Source organism: Acomys russatus, chromosome 25 (assembly GCF_903995435.1).
Source record: "Acomys russatus chromosome 25, mAcoRus1.1, whole genome shotgun sequence".
Classification (NCBI taxonomy): Eukaryota; Metazoa; Chordata; class Mammalia; order Rodentia; family Muridae; genus Acomys; species Acomys russatus.
In genome coordinates, this window is record NC_067161.1 from 24,540,113 (window position 1) to 24,557,174 (window position 17,062).

Sequence of the window (17,062 nt, forward strand, 5' to 3'; positions counted from 1 at the left end):
TTAATTGCCTATTTTATGTCTTATGTGCTGGTTTTAAGTTATTTGATACATAGACTTACGAAAGCTATGCAAGATCCTGCTCTAGTTTTGTGGCCCTGACATTCTAGACTCTCAAGTACTGTTTCTGCTAAGCTAGTAAATTCTCCTAATGTCCTTCACACTAACTCTTTTCTGAACTAGAAATTGACAGAATAGACCAGGGTAATGCTCATAGCGAACCACTGAACTGAATTTTACCTACAGCATATAGTATGTCTGTATTATTAAAAGAGAAGTCTGCTGGCATTTTTCAATAATGTTGGATGAGGTAATGTCTTGATGAGGTCAAAGTGAGCAAATGTGTAAAACCAGAGACTTATTTAAACTTTTTGTATACATGACATGCTTATAGCTTTCTTAAAACTTCATATAGGATATAATATTATTTGAGCCACTGAATTAGAATACGTAAATCCTAACCACATTTGGGAAAAACTTGGGCATTGTAGAGACTGAATAGCATTCCTTATATACGGAATTATCTAGCTCTGGGCAGAAATCCCAGAGGCACAATTTACAGCACATTCACTCATTCACTATTTGTGACTTGGTGCTGATCTAGCCTCTCAGGCTGCTGGAATGATTAAGACATGATTCTCATTTTTTAAAAAGCCTTCAAGTAGGTCATTGTGAATTAATTTTAAAATAGATTTGTAATTATCTTTTTTCAAACGAGTATTTGGTCCTCCGGTTAGTCATTCAAATGAAGGGGAGAGAGCAATTCCTCTGTGCCCATAGGCTTCTAATGGATCAAGCATGTCACAATATAAATGTAAATGCTTTATTCATAATATATTGCTTTTGTGGTTTACAAATTGCATTTGCATTATTTATTTAATTTCCGTAATAGTTCTGATTATATTAGGCATATATTAAAAGCCCCATTTATACTTAATCAACTCAGGCAACAAGAAGTGCTGTAAAAGTGTACCTGATAACGAGCTCTTGTTTCTCTTTCCTCACATCCATCCTCCATCCTTTTATACCTTTTGGCTGGTCATCTTCCTGTCCTCCCTATAGCAGCTCCCCCTCCCATTGTCCCATTTCCAGTTTCATGATCCTGGTGTGTGTGTGTGTGTGTGTGTGTGTGTATGTGTGTGTGTGTGTGGTGTGTGTGTGTGTGTGTGTGTGTGTGTATGTGTGTGTATGTTCCATGTATGAAAGAAAACATAAAACATTTGTCTTTCAAAGTCACCTTCTTTCTGTTAACAGAACAATTTACACTTCCATCATTTTTCATTTTTCCTGCTAATGTTGTGACATTTCTAGTTTCATGCTGTAAAATCCCATTCTTCACGTGCACTGCATTTTCTCATTCATTCATTTATGGGCATCTAGGCTAGTTTGATTTCTTAGAAGATGCAGATAATGCCAAATAAATAGCACTGCACAGGTATCTCTGTGGTAGGAGTTTGAGTCCTTCTGGTATGGCTTCAAATTGTACAGCTGGGTCATATGGTAATTATATTTTTTGGTTTAGAAAACTGTCTGGACTGATTTCTACAATGGCTGCACTAATTCACGTTTCTCCCAAGTGCCTAGGGCTCCTCTTTCCCCATATCCCCTCCAACATTTATCGTCGTTGTATAGCTGGTTATTACAAATATCCACCTGCTGCTGAAGGGTAAATCTCATGAAGTTGTTCTGGTCCCCCTTTTCCTATGTGTCCCTACTGTCTTCTGAGAGTATCTTCACTCCGTTCACCAAGCACAGAAATTCCACTCCAGCCGCAGGGCATTTTAGATTCACTTGTGCTTAGAATGTTCTGTGAGTCAGGGGTTTGGGCTTAGCTGGTCTCTGTACCATCTCACCTCCTTAGAGAGGCTTCCCTCAACACCATTCCAGATCAATGTTTTAAAATTCGATTTATTTGTTTGGTGGACTACAGCATTATTTGATATTCTGTTCGTTTATCTATGCTTTGTTTATAAATTCCCTGAGAGCCACATACCAGGAACAAATTAAACATTTGTTGAGTGAATCAATGCATGAAATCTTAGATTTGATGTGCTAGTTAATTGTTTCAGTACAGAGGAAAACAAATGCCTATCTGTTCTTTTAAGTTTGTATTTATACGTTACCTTAAACAACCTTATGCACTCTAGTTTGTGAAACAGCAAGAAAATGATGAAATTATTCCTTGATATCTATTTTCCTGCAGCATGTAACAAATTCTGTGTAGTCACCCTCTTTTCGCTCTTTAGTCACAGTGCCTACTGCTATGATAGACATGCACCACATAGCATGAGCTTTCAAAGAATGAGTTAAATGAATGAATACATCTCACGAGTCTGTTAGGATGCAGATATAACTGTACTTCTTCTCACTTCTCCAGGACTATACCTTGACGATGTATTTTCAGCAAGCCTGGAGAGATAAGAGGCTGTCCTACAACGTAATCCCTCTAAACTTGACTTTGGACAATCGAGTGGCAGACCAGCTCTGGGTGCCTGACACCTACTTCCTGAACGATAAGAAGTCATTTGTACATGGAGTGACCGTCAAAAACCGTATGATCCGGCTGCATCCAGATGGCACTGTCCTGTACGGCCTCAGGTCTGTAACATGGATCTTAAACTTTTAAGTTTTCCTGGAAAAAGAAAACCCAATGGTCCATTGTCAGGTGGTATACTGTGTTCTTTTATTAATTCCTTCTGCAGTTCCGCTGAAAAGGAGTTAAAACCTTCTATCAGGGAGCTATCTGGGAGCTTAGGATAGCATGTGTACAAAGGACTTAGCTCCTGCTAAGACTAAGTTGTTGTGTTTTATTTTCCTTCTTCTTGTGATTTATCTCTCAGTATCAGCTGCTGATGCCAAAGCCGCTTTCTTTAATGAATAGGGATAAACAATATCAAAATAGCTGAAGCACAGGGTTTCTTGAAAATTAGAAAACAGAAAACCCTGACTGTTGAATGATTGTTTGGACATGGCAGATGCTCCTAAGCTGCTGAACTGGGTCATGGCCCTCCTGTGACAGAAAGGAATATCATAGCCTCTCATCCTCCAAGGAGAAATCTGACTTGCAAATAAATATTCACCTCATGTTTATTAATGATTAATTTACACTTTTAAATGTATCTCCAGTAAAGCATTGCAATGCCAGCCTATTTGGATGGTAATAATTTGTAAAGAAAGCTAGTTTAACTTCAATTAAAACCAATTGGTGAAGTTCTGGAAAAACATGAAAATACATTTTTATTCCGAAATTATTTCAATACAAACATTTTATATGCATAGTAGGAGACCACTCTACGTGACAGCATTTTCAATTACTTCTGATCTATTATTTTGCACAAAATATTTTTTATTCTGAAAATATTACAATGTAAATTTTTTTGCATGAAAGGAGGGAACCATTCTAAATGTCAACTTTTGCAGTTGCCTCTGGTCTATTACTTTGCATAAATATCTAGCTATCCTATGATAATAATAATGATAGTGGAAACAGCAATATCCATCAATTGAACCCTTCTCATGAGTTATACACTGAACTAAGTGCTTTCCATACATTGTACAGATGCCACCCCACATCCTATCTGCACCTTGAGTTTTATTGTCCACAACAATTGCAGTATGAACACAGTAAATAGAATTAGCAAAAATAAAAGATGAGCTTCAAGTTATGCACTTTGTTTTTGAGACAGGGTTTCTCAGTGCAGCCTTGGCTGTCCTGGACTCGTTTTGTAGACCAGGCTAGGCTCAAGCCCACAATGATCTGTCTGACGCTGCCTCCCTGAGTTCTGGGATTAAAAGCATGTGCTACCATGCCCAGCTCAAGTTATGCACCCTGATGACTACCATGATCAAATCTTACTTGCTGAACTATCTTGTCCTACATGAGAAACAGGTCACTCTGTCCCCCACATTACCATGCTGTAGCTAACTCTGGCTTTGTAGCCATCTTGGCTGTCAAATCAACTGTCATGGAACTGCAGTAGCTGTATTCAAATAGCCCTTTATCTTTCTTAATAGCAGTCCTCCATTTCAGGAGTACTGAGACTGTTAATTTAGATAGACCAGAAAGAAGCTGTAGAGATATCATGTTTAGTGAACAGGTAAACTTTATTGTTTTTATAAAGAAGCAAAAATATCAATATGCTGAGCTTGTTAATATCTAATGGGAGAATAAATCTTTGTTCATTAAATTATGAAGTAGGAAAATGAATTCTTAAAAGTTTTGTTGTCACACTGAAGAAAAGTATTAGTTAAAATAAGAAAGACATTCCAGTTATGTAACAGAGACATGAGCAGAAAATACCTCGCATCTGACAAAAGTGTGTTGTGTGCCAAGCACTGAGCCTGGGCAATGACTTCATCAGAGGATACCAAGATGAAGGACACCAAGCCATGTACTTAAAGTAATAGGGACTTATGAAGGCATAGGGATATGTTTAGTTGAGGCACTAAAAAATTTCCCGGAGAAGATACAGTTGTATGTGACTAGGCTGCTGTTCTGTTTCTAGCAAAATTGAAAACACCGATTAAAGAGAAAAATGTGCTTCAACCAGTGTTTAGTTGCAGTGAAATTTAGAGCTCCTGCTGGACAGCACCTAGGAAACCCAAATTCATAAGTGCACAGATCGTACTATCAGGACATATGAAAGGTAGATCAACTCTGGTACAGTGCAGCCTCATCGAGGTTAATTTCATAATCAGGTGACATGCACAGAGTTAATAATCAGAAAGCCTAGGGGGCAGCCATTTTTTGCAGTGTTTTTACTATTGCTTTTGGCCAAAATAAAAAATTACCTGGAAGAAGAAAAGTTAGAGTCCTATTAAAAATTGTGTATTAATAATACACAATGTATCTGCCTTTTCTTCATGTTTGATATATAAATAATTATGTTCAAGCTATATTTTTACTTCTAATACAACTTTATATCTCGGGTTCTTTGTCAGAGAATGGGTAAAATGGACAATAAATAAGCATTTACCTGGAGTTTGATTGATTAATCTGGTCACTGCTCAGTCATGAAAATACTTGACTACTGTTCTGAAATGAAATTTGCTGAAGCTGCAGTTGATGAGTTTCCCAAATACTTTACAGATCAGGCTGTAAACACATGTAGAAGTTTCTCATAGATTGATGAGAAAAGGTAGAATTATTCTTGGAGCATGGCAAGCTAGTAAAAAGGATTTTGTAATATATTTGTTAGAAAGTTGGGACACCATCCTTGGTACTATCCAGAAGTAGGAACCAATAAATTAGAAGAATTTGTGTTGACTGTGTAGAAAAAAATAGTGATGGGTGGATCAAAAAGTAGCATGTTTGCCTTGGAAGAATGAGGCCCTATGTTCAAATTCCCAGAATCCAAGGCTGGATATAGTATTATCTGTTGGTTATCCAGAGCTCTTATGGAGAGATGAGATATAGAGGTAGGAGAGTGCCTGGAAGTGCTCAGGCCAAATGGCCTGTTGTATGAAGCAGTGAACAGCAAAGATACCCTGTCTCAAACAAGATGGAAGGTCAGGACTGATAACCAGAGCTGTCTAAGCCACAAAACCACATATATCATGTGCATATATATATATATGTATATATATATATATACATATACATAGAATGTTTATCATTCTCTTTTGTTTATTGGTATCAGGACTAATAGTTTTCTTGAGTATATAAATCTTGGCTGCAAGTCTTTCAGGACTTACAAGACCTTTGTTGCTCCAAGTGCTTCTAGTTTTTAGTGTTTCCACTGAGAAGCCAAATGCTGCTCTGATGGATCTGCCTTTATATAGACATAACCCTTCTCTCTTGACATTATCAGTATCCTTTGTTAGTTCTATATAGTATAATATCACATAGGTATTTTTCTTCTTGTTCTGGTCTCTATGCCTTTTTTGCCTGAATGGGCATCTCTTTAAGAGATCAGAAAGTTTTCTTCTATGATTTTTATTGACATTACTATCTATGCTCTTGTCATAAGATTCTTCTTATTTTATGCCTATAGCTCCCAAACTTGTTTTTTATAGTGTCCTACAGATATTTGGCATTCATTCATATATTTTGAAAATTGTCATTGCCTTCAACACTGATGTTTTGACTGATATAAGATTCATTTACTGTTGAAGCTTTCCAATGAGGTTTTTATTTGACTTACTGAATTTTTATTTCTAATATCATTTCAGTTTGAGTTATATCCAGTGTTTCTTGGTCTTTGATGGATTCTAATTTCAACACTGAATTGATTTTTTTTCTGAATTGATTTTCTAATTCATTCAGCTGATTGTGTTTCCTTAGAATTGACTCCGGAGGTTATTTACACTCTCTTTCAGTTCACTCACGAGTTTCTTTGTGTCCACTTTGAAATTTTTGAACATATTTATTATAATCATTCTTCTCAATTCTTTGTCTGGAATTTTGTCTAAGTCACTGTCATTGGTAGCCACCACTATGTAATTGTTAATTTTTTTGAGGAGATATTTTCTTGGCTTTTCTTGCCACTGGTGTTTATATGTTGGAGTGACTTGGTACTTTATATCACAGTGGAGTTGAGTGACTAAAGGATGTTTAGCATCTCCTTCGCTTCACAAGGCTTGACTGGGTTCAGTGTTTCTTAAAACTTAGTGGGGAGAAACTTGGCATTGACCGTGGTTGGCATAGGCAAACTTCTTCAGAATAGGTCACGGCCTCTGACTTCATAAACCAGAGTCAGTGCAGTGTGGCAAGGGGTTATGCCAGGGCAGCAGTTTCACATGTCCACTAATATTCAGAGCCTGGTTTCATAAATTATTTTGGGAGAGTGGGCAGTGTTACGAATCTGTGACCTCTAAATTTATAAGCTGTAGTGTTTTGAAGAGTGTTGTGCATGTGTGACAGATGTAGATAGATCATGTCATCTGACTTCTTGTGGTGCTCAGGGCACAGAAGTGTGCTAGGGGCAGGAAAGTGACTTCCACTCCCATGGCTTCTTCATTAGTCTCTGTCTGGTGTCATTGAGCTCGCAAAGTAATAAAAGTATGTCCCAGAGGCACAAGATTGTAGCTTTATTACGTGCTGAGGCAGTGTTAATGGGGCAATGGTGGAATGCATGAAAGGCAGGGTGCAGAGGAACTGCTTACTGGTTAGGACCAAAAACAGGCACAGGAAGATGGGTACCTCATAAGTAGATGGTTTGGAAACCTATTAATATATCTATGACCAGTACTGTCAAGGAGGTGGATAAGCATGCCAGAGGAAGTTCTTGGGTGATACAGGTTTAGTCAAAGTGTGCACCTAGAGCAAAGATTCTTAACCTGTGAGTCATGACCCTCTTGGGTCAAATGACCATTTCACAGGCATTGCATATCAAAATCCTGCATATCAAATATTTGCATTATGATTCTTAACAGTAGCAAACTTACAGTTATGAAGTAGCAACAAGAGTAGTTTATTGTTGGGGGTCATTACAACATGAGGAACTGTATTAAAGGGTTATAGTGTTAGGATGGTTGAGAACCACTGATCTAAAGGCAAATGGTTTGGGGACCTCTTACATATTTGAGCTGGATACAGAAAGGGCAACCTAGACTCCTGATAGTAGAAAATCATTATTATTCCATATCCATGTCCAACAAAGGCTCTTGGTGCAATAAACAATTTTTTGAACACTGGTGTTATTCATAAAACTATCACTGCTATGCAAAGCTGGATCTTTAATTTTGATTGTTCTCTCAGTTGCAATGTTAATCAGCACGTGAAATTAATAAAAAGATTTTAAAGTATATTTTAAGTAGTCCTGGCAAAGTTTATGGAAAAAAGAATATTATTTTTTACTGAAAACCAGTGCATACATGATACTTCTTTCTTATTTCTAGGAATCTTATTTGCAGTAGATAAAATAAATTTGGTTAAAATGACCACTGTCCATATTGAGTACAAATGCTTATAGCCTCTCCCTCTACTCATCTACCACCAATCCTATTTTTTCCATTGCTAAAAGTCTGGTAAAATCTTTATGTGGAGTCGATGTGAAGTAAAAGAAATGTTGAAACATTACTTACAATTAGAATGTTATTGTAAGTAGCTAGGACTCATGGAAGGCTTTATAGCATGTTGTATGAGGGACTGTATATATTTTCTTATTTCTTACTACTTTAGTCCTGTTGTTTTTCCATATTATATGAAAAACAAATTAACCTATATAAATTTATATAGCTAATGTACAGGATAGTTTAGTTGTCTTAATGCAGAAATATTACTCTTTATTCTTCTGTCCTTTCTTTTGTGTACTGGTTGTGTGGTGATAAGCAATACTTAGAAAAGCCCTGAAACAAATCTAGAAAGAAAGGAAGAGGAGAAATGACAGCTGGAAACATCTTTCGGTAGATCAGTAGATACTGACTTTTCTCCTGAATGATAAAATAAAACCCCCAAAACAGCAGGTCTGTAGGAGTTCTAGTTAAACAGAAGATTTGTGTTGAGTATGTATGTGTGTTCATGTGTGTGTGTGTGTGTGTGTGTGTGTGTGTGTGTGTGTGTGTGTGTGTGTGTGTATTTTTAATCCTTGGACATAGACAGGGTCATTGCTAAAAGAAAAAAGAAAAGTCAGTAAAGCCTATCAGTGTGCTAAGGAAAACTTAAAGGCTAATCATTCAACCTGAAGGGAGGAGGCTGAGAGTCAGAAAGTTTTATTCATCAAGACAATGACCAGTACATTTTGTAAGTCAAAGACTTTGAAAAGCTGAATGTCTGTGGCATAAACCAAGAGCATGCACCAATCACTGCTTCCTAACCTTCTTCACAGGTAAGAAAGACCTAAATCCACAGTATTTGAGTGAACTGTTAGAAAATACTACTTAGTAAACCTTTTAGGAATTAAAACATAACAGTGATAATGACAGTATCATGCCTGTCGAATTTAATGGTGGGCATTTTTTCAGATTGTTAGCATATTTGAAAATATTTATCATGAAATTTGTAAAAGAATCAATAACAACAAAAAAACCAATCTAATATGCCATAGATGCTATAATACTGTAGAATTATGTAGAGTATACATTTTTTAAGTAAGACCTAATGATTCTTTGGATTTCCTTGGTGTCTGTTGTATATCCCTCTTTTCATTTAGATTTTATTTGTTTGGATATTCTCTCTCTGACTTTTAGTTAATTTGGCTAATGGTTTGTCTATCTTGTTGATTTTCTCAAAGAACCAACTCTTGGTTTTGTTGGTTCTTTGTATTGTTCTCTTTGTTTATAATTCATTGATTTCAGCCTGAGTTTGAATATTTTCTGCCATTTACTCCTCTTTGATGTGTTTGCTTCTTTTTGTTCTTAAGCTTTTAGGTGTGCTGTTAAGTCACTCCTACGAGATCTCTCCTAGTTCTTTATGAAAGCACTTAGTGATATGAACTTTCCCCTTAGCACTGCTTCTTTTGTGATCCATAAGTTTGGGTATTTTGCCCCTTCATTTTAATTAAATTCTAGAAAGTACTTTATTTCTTTCTTTATTTAGTACTTTATTTCTTTATTTATTCCTTGAGCCAGGGGCTCTAGAGTTGGGAGTGTTTCCATTTCCATGGGTTTATAAACTTTATGTTGATATTTCTGTTGTTGAATTCCAGTTTTAATCAATGGTGGTCTAATAAGATACAGGGGGTTATTTCAATTTTCTTATATCTGTTAAGAGTTGCTTTGCATCCAAGTATATGGTCAACTTTAGAGACGTTTCAGTGAGGTGCTGAGAAGAAGGTGTATTTTCTTGTGTTTGAGTAAAATATTCTGTAGATATTTGTTAGGTCCATTTGGTCCATAGTATCTATTAGTTTCATTATTTCTTTCTTTGGTTTCTTTCTGAATGATATCTCCTTTGGTGAGGGAAATGTGTTGAATTCTCCTACTGTGAACATGTGAGGTTCAAAGTGTGATTTAAGCTTTAGTAATGTTTCTTTTACATATGTGGATGCCCTTACATTTGGGGCATAGATATGCAGAATTGACACACAATTTTGGGAGACTTTTCCTTCAATGAGTTTAAAGTGTCCTCCTCTTTTGATTAATTTTGGATGAAAGTCTATTTTATTAGATATTAGAATGGCAACTCCAACTTGTTTCTTGAGTCTATTTGCTTGGAAAATCTTTTTCCAGCCCTTTGATTTTAGGTAATGTCTTTCTTTGTTGCTGAGGTGTGTTTCTTTTATGTATCAGAATGATGGCTCCGGTTTCGAATCCATTCTCTTAGCCTGTGCCTTTTTACTTGTGAATTGAGTCCTTTGATTTTCATAGATATTAATGGACAATGATTATTAATTTCTGTTATTTTGATGTTGGTGGTAGTGAGTGCATGTATATGTGTGCGCACGCATGTTTGTGTGTGTGTGTGTGTGTGTGTGTGTGTGTGTGTGTGTGTGTGTGTGTGTGTGCCTGTGCTTCTCTTCCATTGTTTTTACTTGTATGTAATTATTTATCTCCTTTTTGGTGGGGGTCTAATTAACTTCCTTGGGTTAGAGTTCCCTTTCTAATATCTTCTGTAGGGCTAGATTTGTGGCTAGATTTTTTAAAATCTGGTTTTGTCATAGAATATCTTGTTTTCTTAATCTGAGGTGATTAAATGTTTTGCTGGCTATAGAAGCCTATGCTGGCATCTGTAGTCTCTTAGAGACTGTAAGACATCTATCTAAGCCCTTATGACTTTAATAGTCTCTGTTGAGAAGTTGGGTGTAATTCTGATAGGTCTGCCTTTATATGTAATTTGGCTTTTTACCCCTTCCAGCTTTTAATATTCTTGCTTTATTTTATACATTGACTGTTTTGATTGTTATGTATTGGAAGACTTTCTTTTTTGGTCTAATATATTTGGTGTTGTGCAAACTTCTTGTATGTTTATAGGCATATTTTACTTTAGGTCATGAACATTTTCTTATGTGATTTTGTTGAAAATATATTCTGAAACTTTGAGCAGGGAATATTCCTTTTCTACTCCTATTCTGCGTAGGTTTTGTCTTTTCTGAGTGTCCCAGATTACCCAAAGGTTTGTGTCAGGAACTTTTTAGATATAACATTTTCCTTAACCAATATATTGATATCTTTTATTATATCTTCTACATCTGAGGTTCTGTCATCCACCTCTTGTATTCTGTTGGTGATGTTTGTGTATGTACATCTTATCTAGTTTTCACATATCCAGGGATTCTGTATTTATTTCAGGGCTTTATTCATTTCTTATTTAAAAGCCTTTATCATCTTCCTAAGTCTAGATTTAAGGTAATTTTCTTGTGCTTCATCTATGTTAGAATAGGGCTTGCTAAAGTTGGATAGCTCTGTTCTGGTGGTGCCAAATTGCCTTGGCTCTTGTTGACTGTGTTTTTATGCTGGCCTTTAGCCATCTGGGTTTTGTATAGATGCTGATTTCTGAGTTTATTTTTGTTGCATGGGTGTTATTTGCATGTTTTCCCATTGGTTTCTCTTTCATTTCTGTCTACTGGGTGAAGTAGCCTGGAGTTCTGGTGACTAGCTAGTCTTTAGATACAGTAGAGTATCTACCCTGGGGTTTTTGTGGCTTGTGTGGTCTTTGGGGTTTTTGGATGCTACCCTTGCCTCTGGAGTTTCTATTCCCAAATTGATCTGGTATAACCTATGCTGGTGGGCTTCCAGGGTGGCAGGCCGAGCTGTAGGATGGAAAATGGAGTCCAGGGTGTAGGGAGCAGTTTAAGGGTAATGGGTTTGTTTTAGTGAATAGAGTGGGCAAAAATCTTATCTCATTGTCCCTGGTGACTGCAGGCCTTCAGTAGTATAGGCAGAGTTGTGGGGAGGGGAATGGAGTTCATGGTATGGGGTGCAACTTGCTGTTGTGGGGTATTTTCAGAGGAGTTGGCAGGCCAGCATGGAGGAGGAGGGGCTTGCCCAGTGCCTCTGGACCTGGCAGACCTCCGATAAAGCAGGCAAAATTGTGGATTGGGAAATGGGATACATTGTATGGGGGGGGGGGCAGTTTACTACTGTTGGGTGTACTTTTAGGTGTTTTGGCAAATAGAAGCTTTGGGGAGGAGTGGCTTGCTTGGTGTTTCTGGTCCTCCCAGAATTCCAGGAAAACAAGCAGAGTTTTGGGAGTGGGGAATGGGACACAGGGTATGTGGTCTCTTTAAATGTTTCTATTAGGAGATATGAACAAATATGGGGAAGAATGTTCTCAAGTAAGGGACAATACTATGGAAGTAGTGGTTAAAAAAAAATAAAAGAATAAAATAAAAAACTTTTACTGTACAGGGAAATATTTTTTTGTTTAATAAAGCAAATATTTCAATCAGAATCAACAATGCTCTATTCCCACATAGCATTCACTCAAACAGATCATTTCGTACCCTTCATGAAAGAAAGACATGAAATTTCTATTCATCACCCTGGTTGATGAGCAAGTGGGAATTGGATTTTATCTTATGTTGTTATGGTCACAAAAATGTTACAAACGCATAATTCATATTCTTTCTTGCTGAAATTTACTATATTTAATGCATTTCAAAGGCTAATGAATAATAAAACTGGAAGCCAGTCAACATTCTAGTCTGAAACTTGATGACTCATTCAATCAATTTTTAAAAATGTTTTTAAATGCTTATTCTAGCTCCCCAAAGCCTGAAGTCCTGCAATTTTGCTTATGTATGCTATCCTTGCAAATCTCATCTCATTTGCATGTAGCATTTTTCAATAATCTGAGCTATAACAAGGATACAAGTTCTCTTTTAAAAAACCCCTTCTGATAAATTAATTGTAAAGCATGAACAATAGTATCACATTCTGGTTAACCCATGTTATAAACAGGTGATATCGCTTTGTAACAACTTAGATTTTCATTAAAATAGCATCAGCATTGAAATTATTTAATGTCAGTTCATTAATATCACTTCTAAGCTTATTGTCACATTGAAAACTCTTTAACCATAACAGAAAGAAAACATTTTAACTTATAAAATTTTATTTTCCTTTTTGAATATTTAGAAAATACAGTTAAAAAAAAACCCTTTACTCTAATTTTCACCTATAATCATTTTAGAAAAGTACATGTGTAGTTTTCTGTAAAAATAACACTAGACATATGACCTGGGGATCTGTTTGGCCGAGCGTGGTGGCGCACCCCTTTAATCCCAGCACTTGGGAGGCAGAGGCAGGCGGATCGCTGTGAGTTCGAGGCCAGTCTGGTCTACAAAGTGAGTCCAGGATGCCCAAGGCTACACAGAGAAACACTGTCTCAAAAAACCAAAAACAAAACAAAACAAAACAAAACAAAACAAAAACCAGTTTGCAATTATAAAGAAAGTCGTATGTGAATAAAGTCCTTTTGAAATTTATTTTTTTTAACAGTTATAAGATATGCTTAAGATGTATTTCTTACCTAATACAAGATATGATTTGTGGGCTTTGATGAAGGTGAGTTATGAGATTGTTTATCTAAGACATAGTGATATTCTTTAAAATTTGCTTAGTACTTTAATGAGAAACTGGGAAGGCTGCTTATAGTACAATTTAGAAGTGTACCATAGCTGCACTGTTTGCATCTGCAATCTCATTTAGTAAAGAAATGACTCTGAAAATATACTACAGCCTGTTTTCTTGTTGTTGTTTGTTTTTATTTGATTTGGAGACAGTTTTACATACAAAACGGCCTTCTTGCTTTTAGTAGTAGCTAAACTACTACAGTAGTCACTTTACTGCTGCAAAAGTCGTAGCTTGTAGTAGCTGGCCCATCTAAAGACGGCACCTATGCTCACTCACTCTCTATTTGTGTGTGAAGAGGTAGGAGTCAGTTTGATATCTCATATCTATATGCATCCTATAGGTAACATTACATCAGAAACTTGCCACTCCTAATTGAAGGTTCATATCATATTTTTTGTTATTTATTTTTTGTTTCATTGTTTAGTTTTTGTTTTTTCAGAACAGGGTTTCTCTGTGTAGCCTTGGCTGTCCTGGACTTGCGTTTTAGACAAGACTGACATGGAACTCACAGAGATCTGCCTGCCTCTGCCTCCCAGACTGCTGAGATTACAAGCATGTGCCACCATGCCCAGCAAGGTTCACATTATTAGAGAAAGACCTAGCAGGTACCAGAAACAGTAACCCACCGCCTCTTGCTGTGTAAGCTCTGCCATTACGAAAATGGCAAAAGATGATTTTAGCCTGTAGTGAGTATAGGCAAGTAGAGTTTTATTAATTCCATCTGCTCTCTCTACTATGCATGTTTTAGTATAAGATATCATCACACACAGAAATGTGGTCTATTAAACATTAATATATCAATTTTAGCTTAGACTTCCTAATTGGTTTAATTAATTTTATACAGATATTGAGTAATTGTATTTTGTCAGGCTGAACAAAAGAGATTTTATTAAGGATATCAGTCTTCTTGGACAGAGTGAGAGAACACACCATACAATACTAGTCCTCAAAGCAGGAAAAAAAAGTCCTGCCTCTGCTCCATGGGGAAAAATTAATATCATGGGGCATTTTAGATTAATTTTTAAAAGAACCTTATGTAGTTTTTAAAATGTACTTGTAATTTACATATTCACTTTACATCCCGATAGCATTTGCTCTCCTTTCCCCCAGGTCCCACCCTCCTGTCTTTTTCCCCATCCTCCCTCCCCTTCTCCTCAGAACAGGAGAGCCCCACTACCAACCCACCCTAGCACATCACGTTGCATCAGGACTGAGCTCATCCTCATCCACTGAGGGCAGGAATGGCAGCCCCATTAGGGGGAATTTAGACACTCACTAGGGAACCCACACAAAGATCAAAATGCCCATCAGTTACATAATGGTCCTCTGAGAGATTCCAGCTTCTGATCTAATCAGATGCTGAGACTCATAGCCAACCACCAGGCAGAGCTCTGGGAGTCCTGTTGGAAGAGTGGGGGTTGGGGGAGGATAGGAGGACCTGGAAGAGATGCCACTTGAAGACCAACAGAATTAGCAAACCTGGGTCCATGAGGCCTTACAGAGAGGCAGAAGTACCAGCAAAGAACATGCACGAACTGAATCTAGGCCCCTACATACCTAGATTTAAAAGTAACTTTTTTCTTCATCGTTTTTATATAAAAAAATCACTTAGATTAAAAGTAAATGTATTTAGAAATAATTTATAGTACATGTAAGTTCACTTTCTGTGGTGGTTTGAATGAGAATGGCGGCCCCCCTATAGGCTCACATATTTGAATACTTGGTTCTCAAATGGTGGAACTATTTAGGAAGGATTAAGACGCTTGGCCTTGCTTGAGGAAGTATATCACTTGGCATGGGCTTCAAGGTTTTAAAAGCTCATGCCTAGCCCAGTCTCTCTTTCAGCTACTTCTGCAGGGCTATGGCTGCCTGCTTCCATGTTCCATACCTAATGATGGTAGACTGACCCTCTAAAATTTTTAAACAAGTCCCAATTAAACACTTTATTTTAAAATTGCCTTGGATGTGGTATTTCTAGTACCCTAGTTAGGACACCTTCTTTCCTTTCTTTTAAAGGTACAGTATTATATCCAAACACTCAACTTCCAATTCAAAGATTTGTTTTCTGTTTTGCTGTTGTTGCAGTTGCTGCCTATGGTGTCATGTGATGAGTTAGAATCAGCATTGTTTCATTAACATTACCAAATAGTTCAAATCCAAATCAACAGCATTATAGCCAGAATCACAGGACTCTGAAGACTGTGAAGTAGAGATGGTGCGTGGGCACATTTTGTTGTGACATTTTGCTGATGTTTTAAATAGAAAAACATTTGAAATGGAAAGGCAAGTCTAACTACCTTGCTTTTTTTCCTAAATATTTCTGTCTCACCAGATCCTAGTGGTTATTCCCACCTACATGTGTCCCTAAATACCATTATGTCCACTGACTTCAGTGGAAAGAAAGCTGAATATGGCTGTTGTCATAATGCATCAGACTCATAATGTCTCAGAGTCAAATGTTGGCTCTGATACAAAGCAAAAGCATGAAAGAGATTTGCAGGAAAGGAATGGTCAGAGACTGTCAGATTCCAAGCAGTTCTCCCAAAAGGCACAAATCTCGTACTATAGGCATAAAGAATAAATATGATCACATCAATGATGAGGAAAAAGGGGCAAGGTGTTGGAACCCACTGCCAATGTGTTAATGGGATTTTGAAAATATCTATAGATAACATTGTATATCTATATACTACAGTGGGCAAATATTTACACAATATTATACAAGTTTAGTGGTATAACTTGCATATTCTTCATTTCATCATGCATGGGTCGACAGAATATTATACACATGATAAGGTATTGGATGTATAGTTGACTCTGTCTCATTTAAAGTATTTCCCAGTGGACATTGAAGATTATTGCTGATACATTAAAGACTTCTTATTCTTAATTTGTAGTTCAGGAAGAATTTACCCAAATTACTTTCAAACTTTTATTTCAAGATGTAAAAGCATTATTTTCTGTTTGAGATTTTGAACTAGGAACTTTGGAATCAACATTTATGATGGAGGGAGAGGCAGAGAGTTCAGAGTCTATCTAGCCTTTAAATTATGGGCAACTAGTCAGATTCTCTTATGAACCAGGCTTTTGGGCAAGGTTCAAAGGAGCACTGGGATGACTATTGGTTTTATGGACCAAGTAGTGGTATTTGTTTCAGTTTTATTTCTCTTTGGAAGAGAAAGAAAGAAAAAAAAAAAAAAGAAAGAAAGAAAGAAAATTGAAAACTACTCAACCTGTATAAATTACCTTCAAGAACTTGTTTAAAAACTTAAAAAAAATATTTTACTCAGTCACTTTACTAGATGGATAAGGGAAAAGCTCTAACCATCTGTACCTCTTGATTTTGGAGGCCACAAATAAAGCAAGCCTTCCCTTCGAAACTGAACCAGTGTAATAAGCTAATGACTCAAATCTCATTCCCCATAACATGAATTTCTCAAGCTGTTTTACTTAACAGAATGAGCTCATTATGTGTTCTCCTATGGACAGAATAGAAAGGCAGCATGATGCTAAATGGCTATAAATCCTTAGACGAAGATACTAATCCTTTGTTGGATTGCTCCCACTAGCCATAATGGTGGAAATAATTAGGGATTTATATTTTAGCAGT

At 36.7% G+C, this 17,062-nt stretch overlaps 1 protein-coding gene across 3 annotated transcripts in view; it reads left to right on the forward strand.

The window, feature by feature from the left end:
- Window positions 1-17,062, forward strand: part of Gabrb2 (gamma-aminobutyric acid type A receptor subunit beta2) — a 211,879-nt gene that overhangs the window by 70,068 nt on the left and 124,749 nt on the right. For all 3 annotated transcript variants that reach the window (XM_051167771.1, XM_051167769.1, XM_051167770.1), the window contains exon 5: window positions 2,375-2,595. In XM_051167771.1, coding sequence (XP_051023728.1) covers window positions 2,375-2,595 — 221 coding nt within the window. The remainder of the gene's footprint in view (window positions 1-2,374; window positions 2,596-17,062) is intronic.